Source organism: Alligator mississippiensis, chromosome 4, assembly GCF_030867095.1.
Source record: "Alligator mississippiensis isolate rAllMis1 chromosome 4, rAllMis1, whole genome shotgun sequence".
Lineage (NCBI taxonomy): Eukaryota > Metazoa > Chordata > Crocodylia > Alligatoridae > Alligator > Alligator mississippiensis.
Genome location: NC_081827.1, coordinates 157,128,926 through 157,147,195, shown reverse-complemented (window position 1 = coordinate 157,147,195; position 18,270 = coordinate 157,128,926). Strand labels below are relative to the sequence as shown.

At 48.2% G+C, this 18,270-nt stretch overlaps 1 protein-coding gene across 1 annotated transcript in view; it reads left to right on the top strand.

Annotated features, from left to right (window-relative positions):
- Positions 1 to 18,270, top strand: part of MARCHF10 (membrane associated ring-CH-type finger 10) — a 116,172-nt gene that overhangs the window by 65,803 nt on the left and 32,099 nt on the right. Inside the window, exon 5 of the mRNA XM_059726839.1 lies at positions 15,891 to 16,040. Coding sequence (XP_059582822.1) covers positions 15,891 to 16,040 — 150 coding nt within the window. The remainder of the gene's footprint in view (positions 1 to 15,890; positions 16,041 to 18,270) is intronic.

The following is an 18,270-nucleotide window of genomic DNA, read 5'->3' as shown; positions in this document are numbered from 1 at the left end:
GTTGCAAAGAGAAATGCACGGTGCAAAGGAGTTCCCGCCACCCGCATGCAAATTTGTGTCCCACTATTGGCCAGTTCTAAATTATTCCCATGTGGTGGCTAGTGATTGGCTTGCTAGCTGTATAAGAGGCTTGAGCAGTTTCCACCCAAGTTGGAGGACTCCACAACCATCTGGAGGAGGAGAACTTCACGTCTCATGAAGATCTCTAAGCGCTGCGGAGCCTATTGGACCCAGCGTGTATCTCAAGAAGGCTATAGGGGTCTGATCAACCTCTCACCTCTCCCCGTCGCTGCCTGATCCCTTGACGTACCCCTTCCCTGCGCGCAAGTTCCACGGAGCCTAGCAAACTTAGTGTGAGTGAATCCAGAGCTCTTTTCTCCGAGCTGTTTTCTTCGGTTGACACGATGGGCTCGCGTGTTTAGAGCCTTCAACTGAATTGGGCTAGAGGTTTGCGTGGAAGGAACTCCTGTCCGCCTCTCTTCTTTTCTGTCTGTAACTGCAACTCAAGCAAGTTTTCCTGCCTGCACCGCGACCATCTTCGGTGTAAGTAAAATAATCTTTAATCAACCGCTAAGCGTCCGTGCCTAATTCTAGTCTGCCGGCCTGCATTCCCCGACCCGCATGCCAGGGCTGCTGGCCACAGCCCGCGCTGTGCGCCCCCGAGAACCTCGGACCGCTCCCGGCCTGCACATGGTGATGAGGATGGGATCGGGGAAGGCACGCTGGAGCTAGAATTAGTTAAGAACTGCCCTTGGCACAGTGGAAAATGCCAAGTAGAAAGCTTTATGGAACTGGAGGTGCATATCGCTTACCACCAGGCAGGCGGAATGGGTGAGAGGTTTATCAGCGGACGCCTTTCGCTGAAGGGAGAAGAGGGAGCTTCCGAAGACGGAGCCCCGAAAGAGAGGGAAGTGTATCTGCACCCCGCGGCATTCGGGTGTATAATGAGCGATGAGTGGGTCCTGTTCAGGCCCCTCGACACTGTGTCCCTTGCCAGAGTCAACCCAGCAGGCGCAGTAAACCAGACCCTCACCCGGGAGTGTGCCCGTTGCCTAAGATGTGCTCAGGAGAGTGAAGAACCGGTGCCGATCGACCAGTTCACCCCCTTTATGCTGGCGTCTAGATTAAGGGGTCGCGAGCTTCCATCTAAGCTCCGTGAAGATCTGGAGACGGAGGAACGCGCCGCGAATGAGAGGGTGGCCCCACAATACGACAAGGGGGGAGTACTAACTGCAACTTTCTGTACAATAACTTATTTAATGCAAAAAAATTTAAGTTTGAAAGCCCAGCTGCGTATGGCCGTTCAAGCGGTCAAAGAAACGGCTGCGAAAGAGAATCCTGAGACGCCATGACAAGATGGCATCGAGCAAGAGGGAGACCGCGTGGAAGAACCGGAAGAGAGGGTGGAGCTTCGGAGGAACCCGCGAGAGTTCGGCCAGCGACTCCTCCCACCGACGCAGCATTGTTTCCGGCGACCCCGCCCACCGACGCAGTGTCACTTCCGGTGACCACGCCTTCATGCCGACGGAAGGGAGAATCGAGCGGAGGAGTGCATCTGCCCCTCCTGTCTGAAGAAATAACAGCAGCAATGACTCCCGCAGCAGTAGTTCAGCCTGTAACAACAACTAACCGAGTTGCTAGTGCCTACTATGCTCGCACCAGAACTGAACTACAGGATTTGTGTAGAGAATCAAGAATCCAACCTGAAGAAACTCTAGCTGTGTGGTTGGGACGTTTGGTCGTGGAACTTGGATCCGACCTGCTGAACCAGGAAGAAGCAAGATTCTTGGTCAGACAAGCTTTGTGGAGTAGAGGACATGTCACTGACATCGACATGGTGGCATTCAACGTTCACTGGCCTATTCCACTGCCAGCGCTTGTTGCAGGACTGATCGGTCAGAAAGCCCACACATGGCATGACGGACGGCCAGAACATACCGGCGCAGAGCAATTCATGCTAGCGATCATCGGAGTCTCGTACTGTGCCTGGAACCCCAGAGCATGTGCTCTGGGTACTGACATCACTCCAGCGAATAAGACCATGGCCTCACTGTCATCTACGAGATCCTGGAACCATTCTAGTGACCGTTCACAGCATAGATAGTTGTCTTGAGGTTTATGGGCAAAAGAACATCATCGTCCTCCGGATTCTGCTAAACCCAATGGTAAACCAACCCGTGAGTTATCTTCTCCGTCAGTTGTCACGACTGCGTATCCTGATGGAGCCAAGATTGTCCAGTGATCGGGAACGTCAACACCCGACCGAGATTCAAGGCGCAAAACACCGCGAATCCGACCTTCCATCATTGCCACAGAGAACACCAGAGGAGCGATACATGTTTGGATTTCTCCTACAGCGTTCTGGACTCAATAAGCGGCAACTTCGGATTTTAGGGGATGCAGGCCAATGGCAACTGGCCTATGAGTTAGGTTTCCGTTATCTAGAAGAATTAGACAACGGCTCCTCGATGATTTCATCTAGTTAAGTGTGCAAGAGAGGGAAGTTCGAAGTAGCAAACACCTGTATTATATGTTTTAGAAATGATAGTATAGTTCCATGGAAACTGTAAATATTTTGTTATACGTTAACATATTTTCTGAGAGTTTTGTTTACAGATCCGGAATTCAGAGTGCGTGGCGGAGAGAAGCCCCAAGAAGGATAACATCATCGGAAGAAGTGAGGGCTTGACGCGTGACTTCGCCATGACGCCCACTGAATCCCTGATCGTGCAGTTCTTTGTTATGAATCTGATCGTGTGTATATGTATTTGTGCTGGTTATTATTTGATTCGATCCCTTGAGGATGAACTTCTTATGTTAGCAAATTTTGTGTTTACTCGTTTAGTTCAACGACCCGTGGTAAGAGCTCTTGATCACCCAAGTGACGAGCGCGTCGTATAATTCAGCTGTGCCTTCAGCAAGGGGGATATCACAACCCAAGGGTGTGATTTTGTTTGTGTGCTTCGGCACTGCTAAATTATTTCCCGCCACTAGGAGCTTTCTTTGCAGGGTGCATTTCTTAGTTGCAAAGAGAAATGCACGGTGCAAAGGAGTTCCCGCCACCCGCACGCAAATTTGTGTCCCACTATTGGCCAGTTCTAAATTATTTCCACGTGGCGGCTAGCGATTGGCTTGCTAGCTGTATAAGAGGCTTGAGCGGTTTCTGCCCAAGTTGGAGGGCTCCACAACCATCTGGAGGAGGAGAACTTCACGTCTTGTGAAGATCTCTAAGCGCTGCGGAGCATATCGGACCCAGCGTGTATCTCAAGAAGGCTATAGGGGTCTGATCAACCTCTGGCCTCTCCCCTACGCCGCCTGATCCCTCGACGTACCCTTCCCTGCGCACAAGTTCCACGGAGCCTAGCAAACTTAGTGTGAGTGAATCCAGAGCTCTTTTCTCCGAGCTGTTTTCTTCGGTTGACACGATGGGCTCGCGTGTTTAGAGCCTTCAACCGGATTGAGCTAGAGGTTTGCATGGAAGGAACTCTTGTCCGCCTCTCTTCTTTTCTGTCTGTAACTGCAACTCAAGCAAGTTTTCCTGCCTGCACCGCGACCATCTTCGGTGTAAGTAAAATAATCTTTAATCAACCACTAAGCGTCCGTGCCTAATTCTAGTCCGCCGGCCTGCATTCCCCGACCCGCGTGCCAGGGCTGCTGGCCGCAGCCCGCGCTGTGCGCCCCCGAGAACCTCGGACCGCTCCCGGCCCGCACAGTACCATGTAACAATGTTAGCAAGGGCAGGAATCTCTGTATTGAGTGGATCCCTGAATGAATCATTGTTGATTAAGTAACACAGTAGCTAGTCTGGATAAACGAGTTAACGAGCAGCAATTAACAACTACAAAACTGCAGACCAAGAAGAGGAAAGAATCAATACAGAGCCAGGAACTCCCTGAAACTTCACTGTTAAAGGTACAGAAGCCCCAGTTTGAACTAATCAACACTGGAAACAGACCCTTGGGGCTGAAATACCCCCTGATCAACCACTTCCAGAGCTCTATTCATCACAGCAGTGAATCAATCAAAATTCATCAATGGAGTGCTGTGACTGCATGTACCTGAGGACATGACCCCTGGGGCTGACAGCTGCCATCCAGCAGCTACCAAGAGGGCTGTCCCTCAAGGTCAATGACCCCTGGATTGGGTACACCTGAGAATTGGGGAGTCACCAAAATCTGCCAGAGAGGGATAAAAGGCAGCGAAGAATGACTCCCAATGGCACCCTCTTTGACCTGACCAGCACCCTGCCTGTCCAGCCAGAAGGACCAGCCAGTGACCCCCTTCAGAAGCAACATGACACTGAAAGACGCCTGGACTGGCCATCAACGGAAGACTCCAGTGCTTGGGGATAGGTATATCTTGATACTGGTGCTTACTGTTCATAGCTAGCTAGTGTGTGTGTGTGTGTGTGTGTGTGTGTGTGTGTGTGTGTGCGTGCGCACACGCGCGTGCGTGCGTGTATGTGTGCGTGTGTGTGAATGTGTGTGTGTTTGAGGGGAAGCACCAAGGTTTATGGTCTGACTTTTGCATCCATCCAATAAACTAGAATTTTATGATGATCCTGTGAGTTGGTCCTTTGTAGCCAACACAGCTTTTCTGCATAGTCCCTAACATGTTCTTCTACCAGTGTTGGCTGCTCACCTCCTTCCCAAACCATGCTGCCAGGTGCAGTAGTCTGGAAGCTGACCTTGCCTGTGACGATTGAGGTGAAAAAGCCATAGAGTACTTCAGGTTTTTTTGCATCTTCTGTCAGTAGGTTGCCTCCCCGCATTTAGTAAAGGACCCACACTTTCCCTGATCTTCCTCTTGTTGCTGACGTACTTGTAGAAACCCTTCTTGTTACCCTTCACATCCCTTCTTAGTTGCAATTCCAATCCTGACTTGATTCCTGCCAGCCTGAGCAATACTCTTAGACTCCTCCCTAGTTGTTTGTCCAACTTCTTATAAGCTTCCTTTTTGTGTTTTAGCTCACTGAAGAGTTCCCTGCTAAGCCAAGCTGGTCTTCTGCCATACTTGTTAGTCTTCCTACACATTGAAATGGTTTGTTCCTGCACCCTCAGAAAGGTTTCTTTAAAATACACCAGTTCTCCTAGACTCCTTTCCTCCTTTGACTGGCCTCTCAGGGGATCCTGCCCATCAGTTACCTGAGTGAGTCAAAGTCCGCTTTTCTAAAATTCAGGGTCATTACTCTGCTGCTCTCCTTCCTTCCTTTCCTCAGGATCCTGAACTCAATCATCTAATTGTTGCTGCTGGCCAAGTTGCCATCCACTATTACATTCCCACTAATTTTTCCTTGTTTGTGAGCAGCAAGTCAAGAAGATCATGGCCCCTAGTTGGTCTCTGTGACATTTGCACCAGGAAGTTGTCCCTAACACTCTCCAAAAACTTTCTGGATTGCCTGTACACTGCTGTATTGCACTCCCAGCAGATTGTCATGTTTGGTGAAGTCCCCCATGAGAACCAGGGCTGTAGCTGTTTGAAGAAAGCCTCATCTACCTTATCCTCCTGGTCTGGTGGTCTATAGCAGACACCCACCATGACATCACTCATGGTTTTCTCCACTCTGACTCTAACCCAGAGACTTTCAACAGGCCTATCTCCAGTTTCATACTGGAGATCTGAGCAAAAACAGCTCTTTTACATAAATGGCAACTTCTCTTCTTCTCTGCCTGCCTTTCCTGAACAGTTTGTACCCATCCATGACAGTGCTCCAGTCATGTGAGCTATCCCACCAGGTCTCTGTTAGTCCAGTCATGTCATAGTTCCATGACTGTGCAAGGACCTCCAATTCTTCCTGTTTGTTTCCCAGGCTCCATTCATTCATGTACAGACACCTGAAGTAACTAGCTGATTGCCCTACTTTCTCAGGAAGAATGAGAACTCCCCTGTTGTATCTTCCTGCTTTTTGCTTCCTCCAGGTCACCCACTTTCCCACTTACCTCAGGGCTTTAGTCTCCATTCCCCAGGAAACCTAGTTTGAAATCCTCCTCACTAGGTTAGTGAGCCTGTCTGTAAAGATGCTTTTTCCTCTCTTTGTCAGGTGGATCTCATCTCTTCCTCCCAATCCTTCTTCTTGGAACAACATTCCATGGTCAAAGAAGCTGAAGCCCTGTTGGTGACATCTGTGCAGCCATACATTGATCTGCAGGATGCATCTGCTCCTGCCCAGGCCCTTCCCCTTGACTGGAAAGATTGAGGACAACACCACCTGAGCCCCTGTCCCCCTTCACCCTTGCACCCAGAGCCTTGCAGTCACTCTTGATCTGCTCAGGGTCACCCTGAGCAATATTATGGATGCCCACATGGATGAGCAGTATGAGGGAGTAGTCAGAGAGCCAGATAAGTCTCCATAATTCTTCCATAACATCTCAGATTCAGGCTCTGGGGAAGCAGCAGGCCTTCTGAGACAACAGTTCAGGCTAGAAGAAGGGAGTCTCCAACCACCACTATTCATTGCTTCTTCTTGGTGGCAGCAGTCTTGATCCTTTCAATCTTGGGGATGCCTGGCCTGGCCTCCTCCACCAAAGGAATGTGCTCTTCCTCCTCTGTTGGTAGGGCTCCATATCTGTTCTCTAGGCAAACTGCTGCAGGTGGAGATGAAGATTTCTACTTGCTACCAGAGGTCAGAAGCTTCCAGCTTCTACCTTCCTGGGACTCCATGTCCCCTTTCTTCTCTAGCACTGCCTTCACCAGTCCTTCCGCCACAGTCCTAGAGGTCTTCTTCAGCCTTGAATCGATGAAGTCCTCATGGCAGATGATGCTTCAGAGCCTAGCCACCTTCTCCTGTAGCTCTCTTGCCTGCTTCCTGAGGGACACCACAAGGAAGCACTGCTTACATCACAGGCACTCCCCCACCTGGCTGTCACTGGAAGGAATCTGCAAGCTGAAGTCTCCACAGCACCAAATCAAGCCCTGAAAACCTCAACAGTGAGTGGTCCTGCCTGAACAGACACCTCACAAGTGCAAGCAGAGGATGAGCTGGTAGTGGTAGTGGCTCTGGCATTGTTAGGAGTCCCACCAGGTCTCTGTAATCTCTACTAGATCATAATGCCTACTGGAGAGTAGTCTAGCTCCTTCTGCTTGTTCCCCATGCTCCTGGCATTTGTGTACAGGCACCTGAGTCCTCCAATTGGGACCTTCGATTTCCTGTCATGCTGAGGGAGAACCATTCCCTTAGCTCTTGCAAGAGTGAGGCTGTCAGTTTGCACATGCATCTCCTTGGGGGTCCCAAGCTGCACATGCAGTTTGTTAAGGTCCTAGTATGCCAGGACCCCAGGATCAGGGTGAGGTTCCCTAATCCTGATGTCTCCATGTTCTGGGGATATCAGAAAATCATATACCCAGCCCAGTTGCATATGCAGTTTTTAGAAGTCCTGGTACATAAGAACCCCAGGATCAGGGAACCTCACCCTGATCTCAGGGTTGCCATATCCTGGATATGTCAAATGCCTTGTTCTGCAGTTTCCTGGGAGCTGCAGAGCAAGGAAATCAATGTATCAGGTCACAGTGGGTGTATCTACATCAGGGGTGTCCAACCTTTTTGAATGTGGAGCCAGATCACAAACTTTTTATCACCCAGCGGGCCAGCGAGCCATAGTCAAAGACATCACAGGAAGTGGTATCATATCGGGAAGTGATGTCACGTGACCTTTGACACCAATGAAGTTGCAGGGGTTGACATGGTGCTGGTTGACATGGCATGCATGCCTGGGTTGACATGGTGCTGCAGGAGCCGCTTTGCTACAACTGGGTTGACCTGGTGCTGGAGAAGCCGTGGGGCCAGGCCTGGGTTAACCTGGGGCCCGCCCGGCCTGCCGGTGCCATGCCTGGGTTGACATGGTGCTGCAGGACCCGCCTGGGCAGAACCGGGTTGGCACTGGCCAGGAAAAGCAGCATGCAGCTGAAGCCGGCTTCCCATTTGCTGCTGGGGATGGGAGGAGGCCGGCCAGGTCTGCACCGGCCAGCAGAAGCGGCGGCGGAGCCATGTGCTGATTGGGACTGACCAGCGCAGGCTCATCTCGTCCCGAGAAGCACATGGCTCCATTGCTGCTTCTGCTGGCCGGTGCAGACCCAGCTGGGCTCCTCCTCCCATCTCCAGTAGCACGTGAGAAGCAGCCCCCTTGGGGCCTCATGCGCGGGCGACTGGGCCTGGAGAGCCGTAGCGCTGGGGGGAGACTAGCCAGGGGAGCGAGCAGGCGCTGCCTTCCTGTGGGGCAAGGCAGGCTGGGCAGCAGGGCTGGCTTCAAGCGGGCAGGTGAGGAGGTTGGCGAGGGCTGGCAGTGCCAGCGGCTGCTGCTTGCCCTCCCATGTGGGGCCGCTCCCCTGGGCCCCGCGGGGGTAAGTAACTCCCCTCCCCTCACTGCCGGGTGGGGCCCGCGGGCCGGCCCTGCCTGCCTCGCCACAGCCCCACCCTGACTGCCTCACAGTGGCCCCGCTGCCGCTGCTGCAGCTCCACACCACCACCACGGCTCCATGCTCCGCTCCACTGCCGCCACAGCTCCACATCCTGTGGCAGCGCCTCCGCATTCCATACCGCTGCTGCCTCCCTGCACTCTGTGACAGTGGCTCCACACTCCACGCCGCTGCCGCCGCTGCCACCCTGCTGCGGCGGCTCTGCACCACCGCCCTGTCGCTGCCACAGCTCCCAGCTTTGTGGCGGCGGCGGCGATGCTGCTGTAGGCCAGATAAAATGGCTTGGTGGGCCGCATGGTGGCCCATGGGTCATATGTTGGACAAGCCTGATCTACATGTTCATTAATGCACCTTAGTTACTGTGCACTTAGTTTAGTACTTGCTTAATAAAGTACTAACTAAATCTGCAGTAAATAGAGTTACTGAGCAGTAGTGCTGGCACATGATTATTTTGTGACACTTACTGCACATTAGCCTAATAACACTGAACACTAGGCTATTAGCATGGTTTTTAACCGCCACTACTGTGCAGTATTATTAGGCTAATGCGCAGTAAGTGTCTCGTGTAGACACGCCCAGTGATTTCCATGGCTCCCTGTGACCTGGCATCCTGGCCCAGCTGGTGAGCTCTCTTCAACTTAGCACCCTGAAAATAGCAGGCTGTCAGTTTGCCAAAATGGAGGGAGCTCTGAAGTAAGCCCTGCCATACATTCACTATAAGACGTGATGGAAACCAGCCACAAAAATGTTATACATATTTTGTTGAATACTCTTGCAGTTGGTTTCCCATTTTGTTGTGCCATTAATTGCCTGAACATATCACTGTTACTATTTATGGTGCGTTTAACTTGTTAATGACTTTTTAAGTTTAATATCTGCTAGGGGCCTAATGGCTTAACTGCAGAAAGCTTTTGTAGGGGGTATATGGTGTCATCCACCTGTTCTTTGTGACTGTTATGAGCACTTTGTACCTTTTCCCTCCTTGCTATTGTGGTTTGCTTACAGGATGATGCCACAGATGGTACAGTGAAAATAATTTGCAGTGATTTCATCTTATCTGTTTGCCTTTTTCCATTCAGTTAGAGGGAAGGGCTCCCATTCCTCTTGTGAGATTCGTGAGATTTCTGAATTCCTTATCTGGTGTGCTTTAAACTTAGTAACTGGAGGACTTAGAAGTCAAGATGTTCTTTTAACATATGCTTTTGTGTACAAATGTTAACGTGCAGAGAGTTCTATGGCATAGTGCCCTGGAGGGCTGTCATAAGCAGCAGGCTTTCCCCAAAGCACCTACTGAAATTGAGTTTAGCTTCACATTAAATCTGGGACAAATTAAAAAGCTCACTAAATGTTTACATTAGAATCTTGCTTACTTATTAGACATTAAAGTGCCTAAAATTGAAAATCCCATCTCTTGTGTTCTGAAATAAAAAATATTTATGGTACATAATTATGTCTTAATTAAGAGCTCCCCTGGACACATAAAACTACAAATATCACCGGCATACTCAGCAAGGTGAACCATCTGAGCCCTTTATTTATACAGCAAGAGCTGCCTATTACTCTGGGATACTATAAATCATTGCTGTTATGCTAGGCAGATTCTTTGAGTAATTGTGATACCTTTTATTAGACTAACTGAGTAGTTGGAAAAAAATTTCTTGGCAAGCTTTCGGGCGCAGTCACCCTTCTTCAAGCATGGGGAGTCTTTGCTGTTCTGAGACGCCAAGAAATGAAAGAAGCTAAAAGTGTGGCAGGATGTCAGTGAAAATGTAAATAGGTAGAATTAGAAAGACAAAAGGTGTGGCAGAGAGCTGAAGCAGAGGGGGGAGCGGAAGGAGGGGGAGGAGGAGGGGGAAGAGAGCAGGGAGAAAAAGGCTGAAGGGAAACAGTGCAGTGATAGACTACAAGATAGAAAAGAGGTTGTCAGGCAGGTGCTTGATGAATCAGGTGTCAGGCAGGTTGTAATGTGTCATAAAACCAATGTCTGTATTTAGTCCATGATTTTTTGTATCCAGTATATTTATGAAGTGACGTTCATAGGCTTGTCTACATAAGGTGTTTTGTAAGTTCCCTTTGAGGATTAGAACTGAGAGATCGAAAAGGGAGTGATTGTCCTGTGAGAAGTGTGTACCCACAGGTAGCTGGGTATTCTTGTCTTTGATAGATTTTCTATGTGCATTCATTCTGATGCACAGTTGTTTGGTTTCTCCAACATATTCTCCCTCAGAGCATTTGGTGCACTGGATGAGATATATAACAATTCTGGAGGTGCAGCTGTAAGATCCAGGAATGGTGAAGGTTCTGTTGTAGGATATAGTTATAGTGGGGGTGGTGGAGATATGTTGACAGGTTTTGCATTCTTGTCCTCTCACTGTCTAGATCCATTTGTCTATGTGGTTTGGGTCATAGGGAGTTTGCTTCTGGTGATGAGGTTAGCAAGGTTTGATGCTTGTTTGAAGGCTAGGATGAGTGGCTCTGGAAAGCTCTCTTGAAGAATTGGGTCTTCTTCTAGTATGGGTTGCAGTTGTTTCATGATTTTCTGTGTAGGTTCTAGGGAAGGGTGATATGTGATAAGTAAAGATGTGCGATTTGTGGGGATTTTCTTTTTATACTGCAGTAAATTTTCACGTGGTATCTGGGTGGTTCTTTCAAAAGTGTGATCTATCTCTCTGGAGGAGTGTTCTTGTTGGCTGAAGGCCCTTTTGAGATTACTGAGGTGTTGGTCATGGGTATTCTCCTCACTGCAAATTCAGTGGTATTGGAGAGCTTTGCTGTATAGTACAGCTTTCTTGGTGTGTTTCGGGTGATTGCTGGTTCTGTGTAGGTATGTATGTTGGTCTGTGGGTTTCTTATATATGGTGGTTTGAATTTTACCATCTTGAATATTGATCATGGTGTCCAAAAAGAAAATGCTGGTGTTAGAGTATTCAAGTAAGAGTGATGGAGGGGTGATGATTGCTGAATTTTTGGTGGAAATCAATCAGAGACTGCAGGGTTTCGATCCAAATGATGAAGGTGTCATCTATGTATCCCAGGTATATTAAGGGTTTGATGGTGCACTTCTTGAGGAAGCCTTCTTCTAGGTGGGCTGTAAAAAGGTTAGCATATTGTGGGGCCATTTGGTGCCAATAGCTGTACCCATAATCTGGAGGAAGTGTTGGTTGTTGAAACTGAAGTTGTTGTGTGTGAGGATGAAGTACATGAGTTCAGTGATATCCTGAGGTCTGTACTACTGAGTTGTAATCTCGTTCTTGTAGATAGTCGGGGTGAGGGTGATCCCCTGCCCTCCATTAATGCTGACTTCGTGAAGGAACATCTTGAGAAGCTGGATACCTTCAAGTCAGCCGGCCCTGACAATCTTCACCCCAGGGTACTCAAGGAGCTGGCGAGCATCATAGCCCAGCCTCTAGCGCGGATCTTTGAAAACTCTTGGCACTCTGGTGTAGTGCCTGAAGACTGGAAGAAGGCCAATGAGGTGCCTATCTTCAAGAAAGGGAGGAAAGTGGATCCGGCTAACTATAGGCCCATCAGCCTGACTTCTATCCCAGGGAAGATGTTAGAAAAGTTTATTAAAGAGGCCATCCTTAATGGACTGGCCGACGCCAACATCTTAAGGGATAGCCAGCACGGGTTTGTTGCGGGTAGGTCTTGCTTGACCAATCTCATTTCCTTCTACGACCAGGTGACCTATCACCTGGACAAGGGAGATGAGATTGATGTCATATATCTTGACTTCAAAAAAGCCTTCGATCTGGTGTCCCATGATCGTCTCTTGGAGAAACTGGCCAATTGTCGCCTTGGGTCCTCCACGATCCACTGGCTGGAAAATTGGCTCCGTGGTCGGACCCAGAGAGTAGTAATTGATGGAAGTCACTCATCGTGGTGTCCGGTGACCAGTGGGGTCCCCCAGGGCTCTGTCCTTGGACCCTTCTTTGGGGCAAAGCATCCACACCAGAAGACAGGCGGGCAATCCAGGCTGACCTGGACAGGCTCAGCAAGTGGGCGGATGAGAATCTGATGGTGTTCAACGCCGATAAATGCAAGGTCCTCCACCTTGGGAAAAAAAACCTGCAGCATCCTTATAGGCTCGGCAGTGCTTTGTTGGCTAGCACTATGGAAGAAAGAGACTTGGGGTCATCATTGACCACAAGATGAACATGAGCCTGCAATGCGATGCTGCGGCTAGTAAAGCGACCAAAACGCTGGCTTGCATCCATAGATGCTTCTCAAGCAAATCCCGGGACATCATTCTCCCCCTGTACTTGGCCTTAGTGAGGCCACAGCTGGAGTACTGTGTCCAGTTTTGGGCTCCACAATTCAAAAAGGATGTGGAGAAGCTTGAGAGAGTCCAGAGAAGAGCCACGCGCATGATCAGAGGTCAGGGAAGCAGACCCTACGAGGACAGGCTGAGAGCCCTGGGGCTCTTTAGCCTGGAAAAGCGCAGGCTCAGGGGTGATCTGATGGCCACCTATAAGTTTATCAGGGGTGACCACCAGTATCTGGGGGAATGTTTGTTCACCAGAGCGCCCCAAGGGATGACGAAGTCAAATGGTCACAAACTACTACAAGACCGTTTCAGGCTGGACATAAGGAAGAATTTCTTTACTGTCCGAGCCCCCAAGGTCTGGAACAGCCTGCCACCAGAGGTCGTTCAAGCGCCTTCATTGAACACCTTCAAGATGAAACTGGATGCTTATCTTGCTGGGATCCTATGACCCCAGCTGACTTCCTGCCCTTTGGGCGGGGGGCTGGACTCGATGATCTTCCGAGGTCCCTTCCAGCCCTAATGTCTATGAAATATCTGAGGCAGGCTTGTATGCCATCCTGGTGTGGGATGCTAGTGACATCCATGGTGGCTAGGACGGTATTGCTGGGAGGGCGGTCTATGTTTTTAAGTTTTTGCAGGAAATCAGTTGTATCTTGGATGAAACTTGGTCTTTGGGTAACTAGCGGTTTTAAGGTATGTAGCTGATATATAGCTGTTATGCTACAAATTTGTTACTTCAGTTGAAAAGAAATAGTTGATGATGTTTCTGACTTATCTTTTGTGCCTACCCATTACAATTTCTAGCAACACAGCTACTGGACAAAGTAGTATTTAGTACCGTAGGCCAGGAGTTCCCATAGCTATATATGTTTTGTAATTTTAATTGATAGACTTTTGTTTCTGATTTCTGGGCCAAAATCCTTGTGTGCTTTGAACTGGCCTTTTATGACAGTGGCTCAGTGAAATGTCCCTCTTGAGGAGAGAACTGATAAACTTTGGGCTTTTGTGTTGCAAATCTTAGGTAAAAACCCTTTTCTTTCCAAGATGGAAAAGCACAGTTATATCCTACTGACACGTGGGGAAAAAAGTTGTTTTTTTCTGCTATCAGTGCCAGGACTCCTAGGAATGTCTCATGAACTCAAACTGTAGATTTTTGTTTGTTTACTCAGGAGATACCCAGCAGGCCTGTGCGAAACAGCTAGTGTTCGCTTCAGATTCGGATTCAGCTGATTTGGGGGACAGTGATTTGATTTGCTGATTCAAATCACTGTCCCGAATCAATTCAGCTGAATCTGATTCAGAGATTTGGCTGCCATTGAATCAGCCAGATCTGTGAATCAAACAGGCCCCATCCCCTGCCCGCTATCTCAGCCCCGTCAATGGCTGTCCTCCCTGGCCCCAGCCTCCCCGGCTCTTTAAAAAAAACACCTCAGCACTCACTGGCTGCTGCCAGGTGGGGAGGGGGGCAATCCCAACTGCCCCACACTGCATGTGGTGCTCTGTCATGAGCCCCCATCCCTCGCCCCCTCCCTCAGCCCCAGCTCCCAGTTCTTTAAAAAAAAAAAGAAAAAAGCCCCCACTCACTGGCTGTTGCCGGGGGGGAGGGGTGCAATCCCTGCTGCCCCACACTGCCCCATGCTGTGTGAGGGGCTCTGCCATGAGCCCCCATCCCCTGTCTGATCTCCCAGCACCGCCCCCCCCCATGGCTGTCCTGCCCAACCCCAGTGTTGGCTTTTTAAAAAAAAAATATTTTTGAAGTCCCACACTCAGTGGCTCCTGCCAGGTGGAGGGGGGAGGGAGGCTATCCCCACTGCCCCCCACTGCACCGTGCTGCTTGGGGGGGGGGCTCTGCCATGAGCCCCCAGACGCCCCAACGGCCACTGCAGCAGCCAGTGAGTGCAGGGTTTGGGTTTTTTTTTAAAGAACTGGGAGCTGGGGCCATGTGGGCAGCTGTCAACAGGGCTGGGAGAGTAGGTGGGTGATAGGGACTCATGGAAATCAGCATCTTTAGCTAGAATAGTATTGTGATGCAGTTCAGTTTGGAATTGTTTAAATGCAGAATTTTGATTCAGGTCCCTTTCTACATGACACTTTCAGATCAGAAAAATTGATATTTGGCATTTATTCTCTTTTAGATGAGGGTAAATTATGTTTGAGAACCTTATTAAAAATAAAACAGTGACAATTTGCTGTTTAGGATGTAGCAGTATTTTGAGCTGGAGTTGTCCATTTATTGAGTTACGTCTCAAATTTCCTAACACTTTGCTGACTGATAAATCTTGTCAACATTTTCATTGGGAAGAAAGGTCAATTGGGGCATACTTTAAAAGAGCTCAGCACACACAATCGGATCTTAGCTTCTCATGTACCTAAATAAAGGACTAGATTTATGAAAGAGCCCAGCAGGTCAGGTGTGAATTGGACAATAAGATCTTTGGCAGTTCTGGTCGTAATTTGGACATATAAATAGAAACAGTATTTTTGGAAAACCCTGTTGTGTGGGTCAGAGGCCTTAAAAATCTGTCCCTTGAGTTCTTGAAAATTTGGACCACAATTTCTCTGTTAGTTAAATCCCTAGTTTATTTTTGCAAATAGCTGCCCTATGAATGTTAAGGCAGACTATCAAACTAGACCACGGGCTTAATGAGGAAAGATCAGCTACCAGCTTTTAGTAGAACATCAAGTAAAAGTTATCACTGGATAGGACAGCACTTGGTTTCACTAGCTTTCAGAAATTTATGGAAATGTTTATTGCTTTGAATGTTTTCTTTTGAGTAGAGATGGTCAGTAGAAAAATAATTTTAAAATTTGAAAGTTTTCAAGCAGCTCTATTTATGTTTATTTATTGAACAAAACCCAAAACGGATTAGAATTTCACATTTAGCATATAAAAATTGAGTTTGGATAACCCCCAAAATGTATTCACAGATTTTCACAATACATCCAAAAATGTTAACGTTATGCATGTTTTACAGGAATAAATTGTTATGCAGATTCTTTTTGAAATATGGGGAATTTTTTTCCAATTGTATTCTGACTGAGCATAAATGACAAGGCCTTGCCAAAAGAAAAATCGGTTTGATGTAGTTTCTTGCTTTGCTGAGGCAGACCTTGAAGACACTTGACCTTAGGTTCTTTTAAGCAACACTAATTTTAATGGAAGCTCATTCCCTGAAAATATAAATTAATGAAAATGTTTTTCACTTAACAGCTTCCCAGAAGCAGTCATTTTCAAGGGGAAAGAGAGAAAACCAAAGAGGATCATTGGGAAGCTCAGATATACAGAATATACGAAAATTGGAAGACAGAGACAAAATGACCTCATTGCTGCAGGCAAAGACACAAGTTACCAGACGATTTGGTGAGAAAAGCTCTTTCCTTTAATTTTCCTCTTCCTGTAGAGATACAGAACTGACTATTTGGGTGTGTCTGCACATGCCATTAGTACGCAGCAATAAACGGCAGAGCTTATTGCTCTGCAAACTCCGGGGAAGTTTCTGAGTGCGCCATTTACATACATGCCCAGACTGCTGCAGCACATTGAGCCAAATCACAGCTCAATGTGCTGCAGAGGAGCTGGCTGGGGCACAAAGGTGCTTCAGCATGGGGCTAGCTGGCAGGCAGCCCTCACACAGAAGCACCCTCATGCCCCAGCCAGCCAGGTCAGAATCTAAATGTGTGCTGCTGTGTACAGAAAAGCTCTGCAGCAGGGTAGTATTTGTATTTATAGTGGAGTACTTGTAAATACAAGTGTTGCCCTGCTGTGGAATTTATTAGTTTTGTGCACCCCAATAGGGGTGCACGTGCACATGCAGAGACGTTTATTGTACAGTTAACTAGTCAACTGCATACTAAACGTCTTGTGTAGATGTGCCCTTTGTGTTGCTAAACTTTTACAGACCTCATTCTCATTTGTACACCAACATCAAAGAGGGACTTTGAACTAGTGTTTGTATCTACTTTAAGGTCCATTTACACTTCCAGTTTGCAAGTCCTTAGTGCAAATGAGCATCCAGTCCATTCAATTTGATCATGTTTTCATTTGATGATTCCTTCCTAAGAAGGTACATAAAAGCCACACACTAAATAAAAGAATAACCTTAAAATGGATAGCTTTAGAAAAATGTATCCATTTTCCTAAATTGGGTGCAACCTATTTTCTCAATTCAGCAGCTGCCTCAATTAAGTGAAGAGGCCATTAAAAATATAGGCTACAAACAGAAGTCACATTTGTTCTGGGACTGGTTATGCCATGACTTCTCCAAAAGAATGGAGAATTTGCAGAATTGACCACACTTTGACCTTCCAGTCAGGTTTAGAGTGGTTGAACACACTACTTATTTTCTGTCAACAGGTGGCTCAAGGGAGCATACATCCCAGGATGCCTTGCTCTGGCTAAGTGTTAGCAGGTTCCCCTGACTGCCAGCACTGAGCAAATGACTTACTGAATGCTCAGATTGTGGGTAGTGACATTTTTATGGTAGGAATTTTGGTGTGATTCATTGCATGACTTGTGCCCTTGACTATCCACCTTATTTCCACTGCATTTGTGCTGCCACCATTGCCTGTGAATTGGAGTTTCCACTACCATTGGCCACCATGGATCTGCACATAGTTGGTGCCTTGCAGACTGCACTGGACCAGCATTATGAATTTGTAAATGAGTCTGAGTGGAAAAGGTGACACTGGCATGCTTTGATGGCTGCTGTGACTACTTCCATTTGTGCCAAGAGTGAGGAAGCAGCACATGCATGGGAGATGCTCATGTGTGTGCTTGCTGACAAACAGTGGGCAGTCCATAGCTATCCAAAGTTCCTAATCTGTGATAGCAGCTGCTGCCCTGAAGATGTTTTGGTCGCAGGTCAGCACATTGGGGATGGGCAGATGTGGGAGTGTCTCTAAATTGTAGAGCAGTGTTTCTGGGCCACGGAGACTGTGACTGGTGGGAGTGGATTGTCATGGCCATCTGGGATGATGAGCAATTGCTCATGAACTTCTACATGTGCAGGGGCTCCTTCATGGTGATCTGCACTAAGATTGCCCCATACATGCATACAGTGGCAGACAACAGTTATGTGGGCGCCTTTATCCATGCAGAAGTACATTGCCATTGTTATATGGAAGCTCATGAGAGGCCAAGAGGGAGCCCCTGCCCAACCTATGCCAGTCAACGGTGGAGTAACCCCTAGCTTCTACAGGAGCCACGCCTGCAAGTTCTCAAATGGAGGCTGGTCACCTGGCACTGTATTTGCAAGACATGCTGGCTGATCACTTTGTCAGTCTCCAGGCTGAAGGCTGGAATGGTTAATCATAGACTGATCTCATGTACACAGTAAACACTGTCAATTGAACCTGTGCTCTTTTGTGATTGTTTTCAGAGCAGGCAAGGGACATTGGAGGGGAGTGTCCAGGGTGGGTGTGCTGGGGGTGAGGGAATGTTCAGCCAACTGCTGAACTGTGCACCCAAGGATGTGGAAGGAGGGGATGAAAGCTTGAACTTTGCGAGGCTGCGGGCTTATCTGGACCCTGCTCCTGTGACCCTGGATGGACGGAGCAGGAAAGGAAATAGGGAAGTAGGAAGAGCTTGAGCC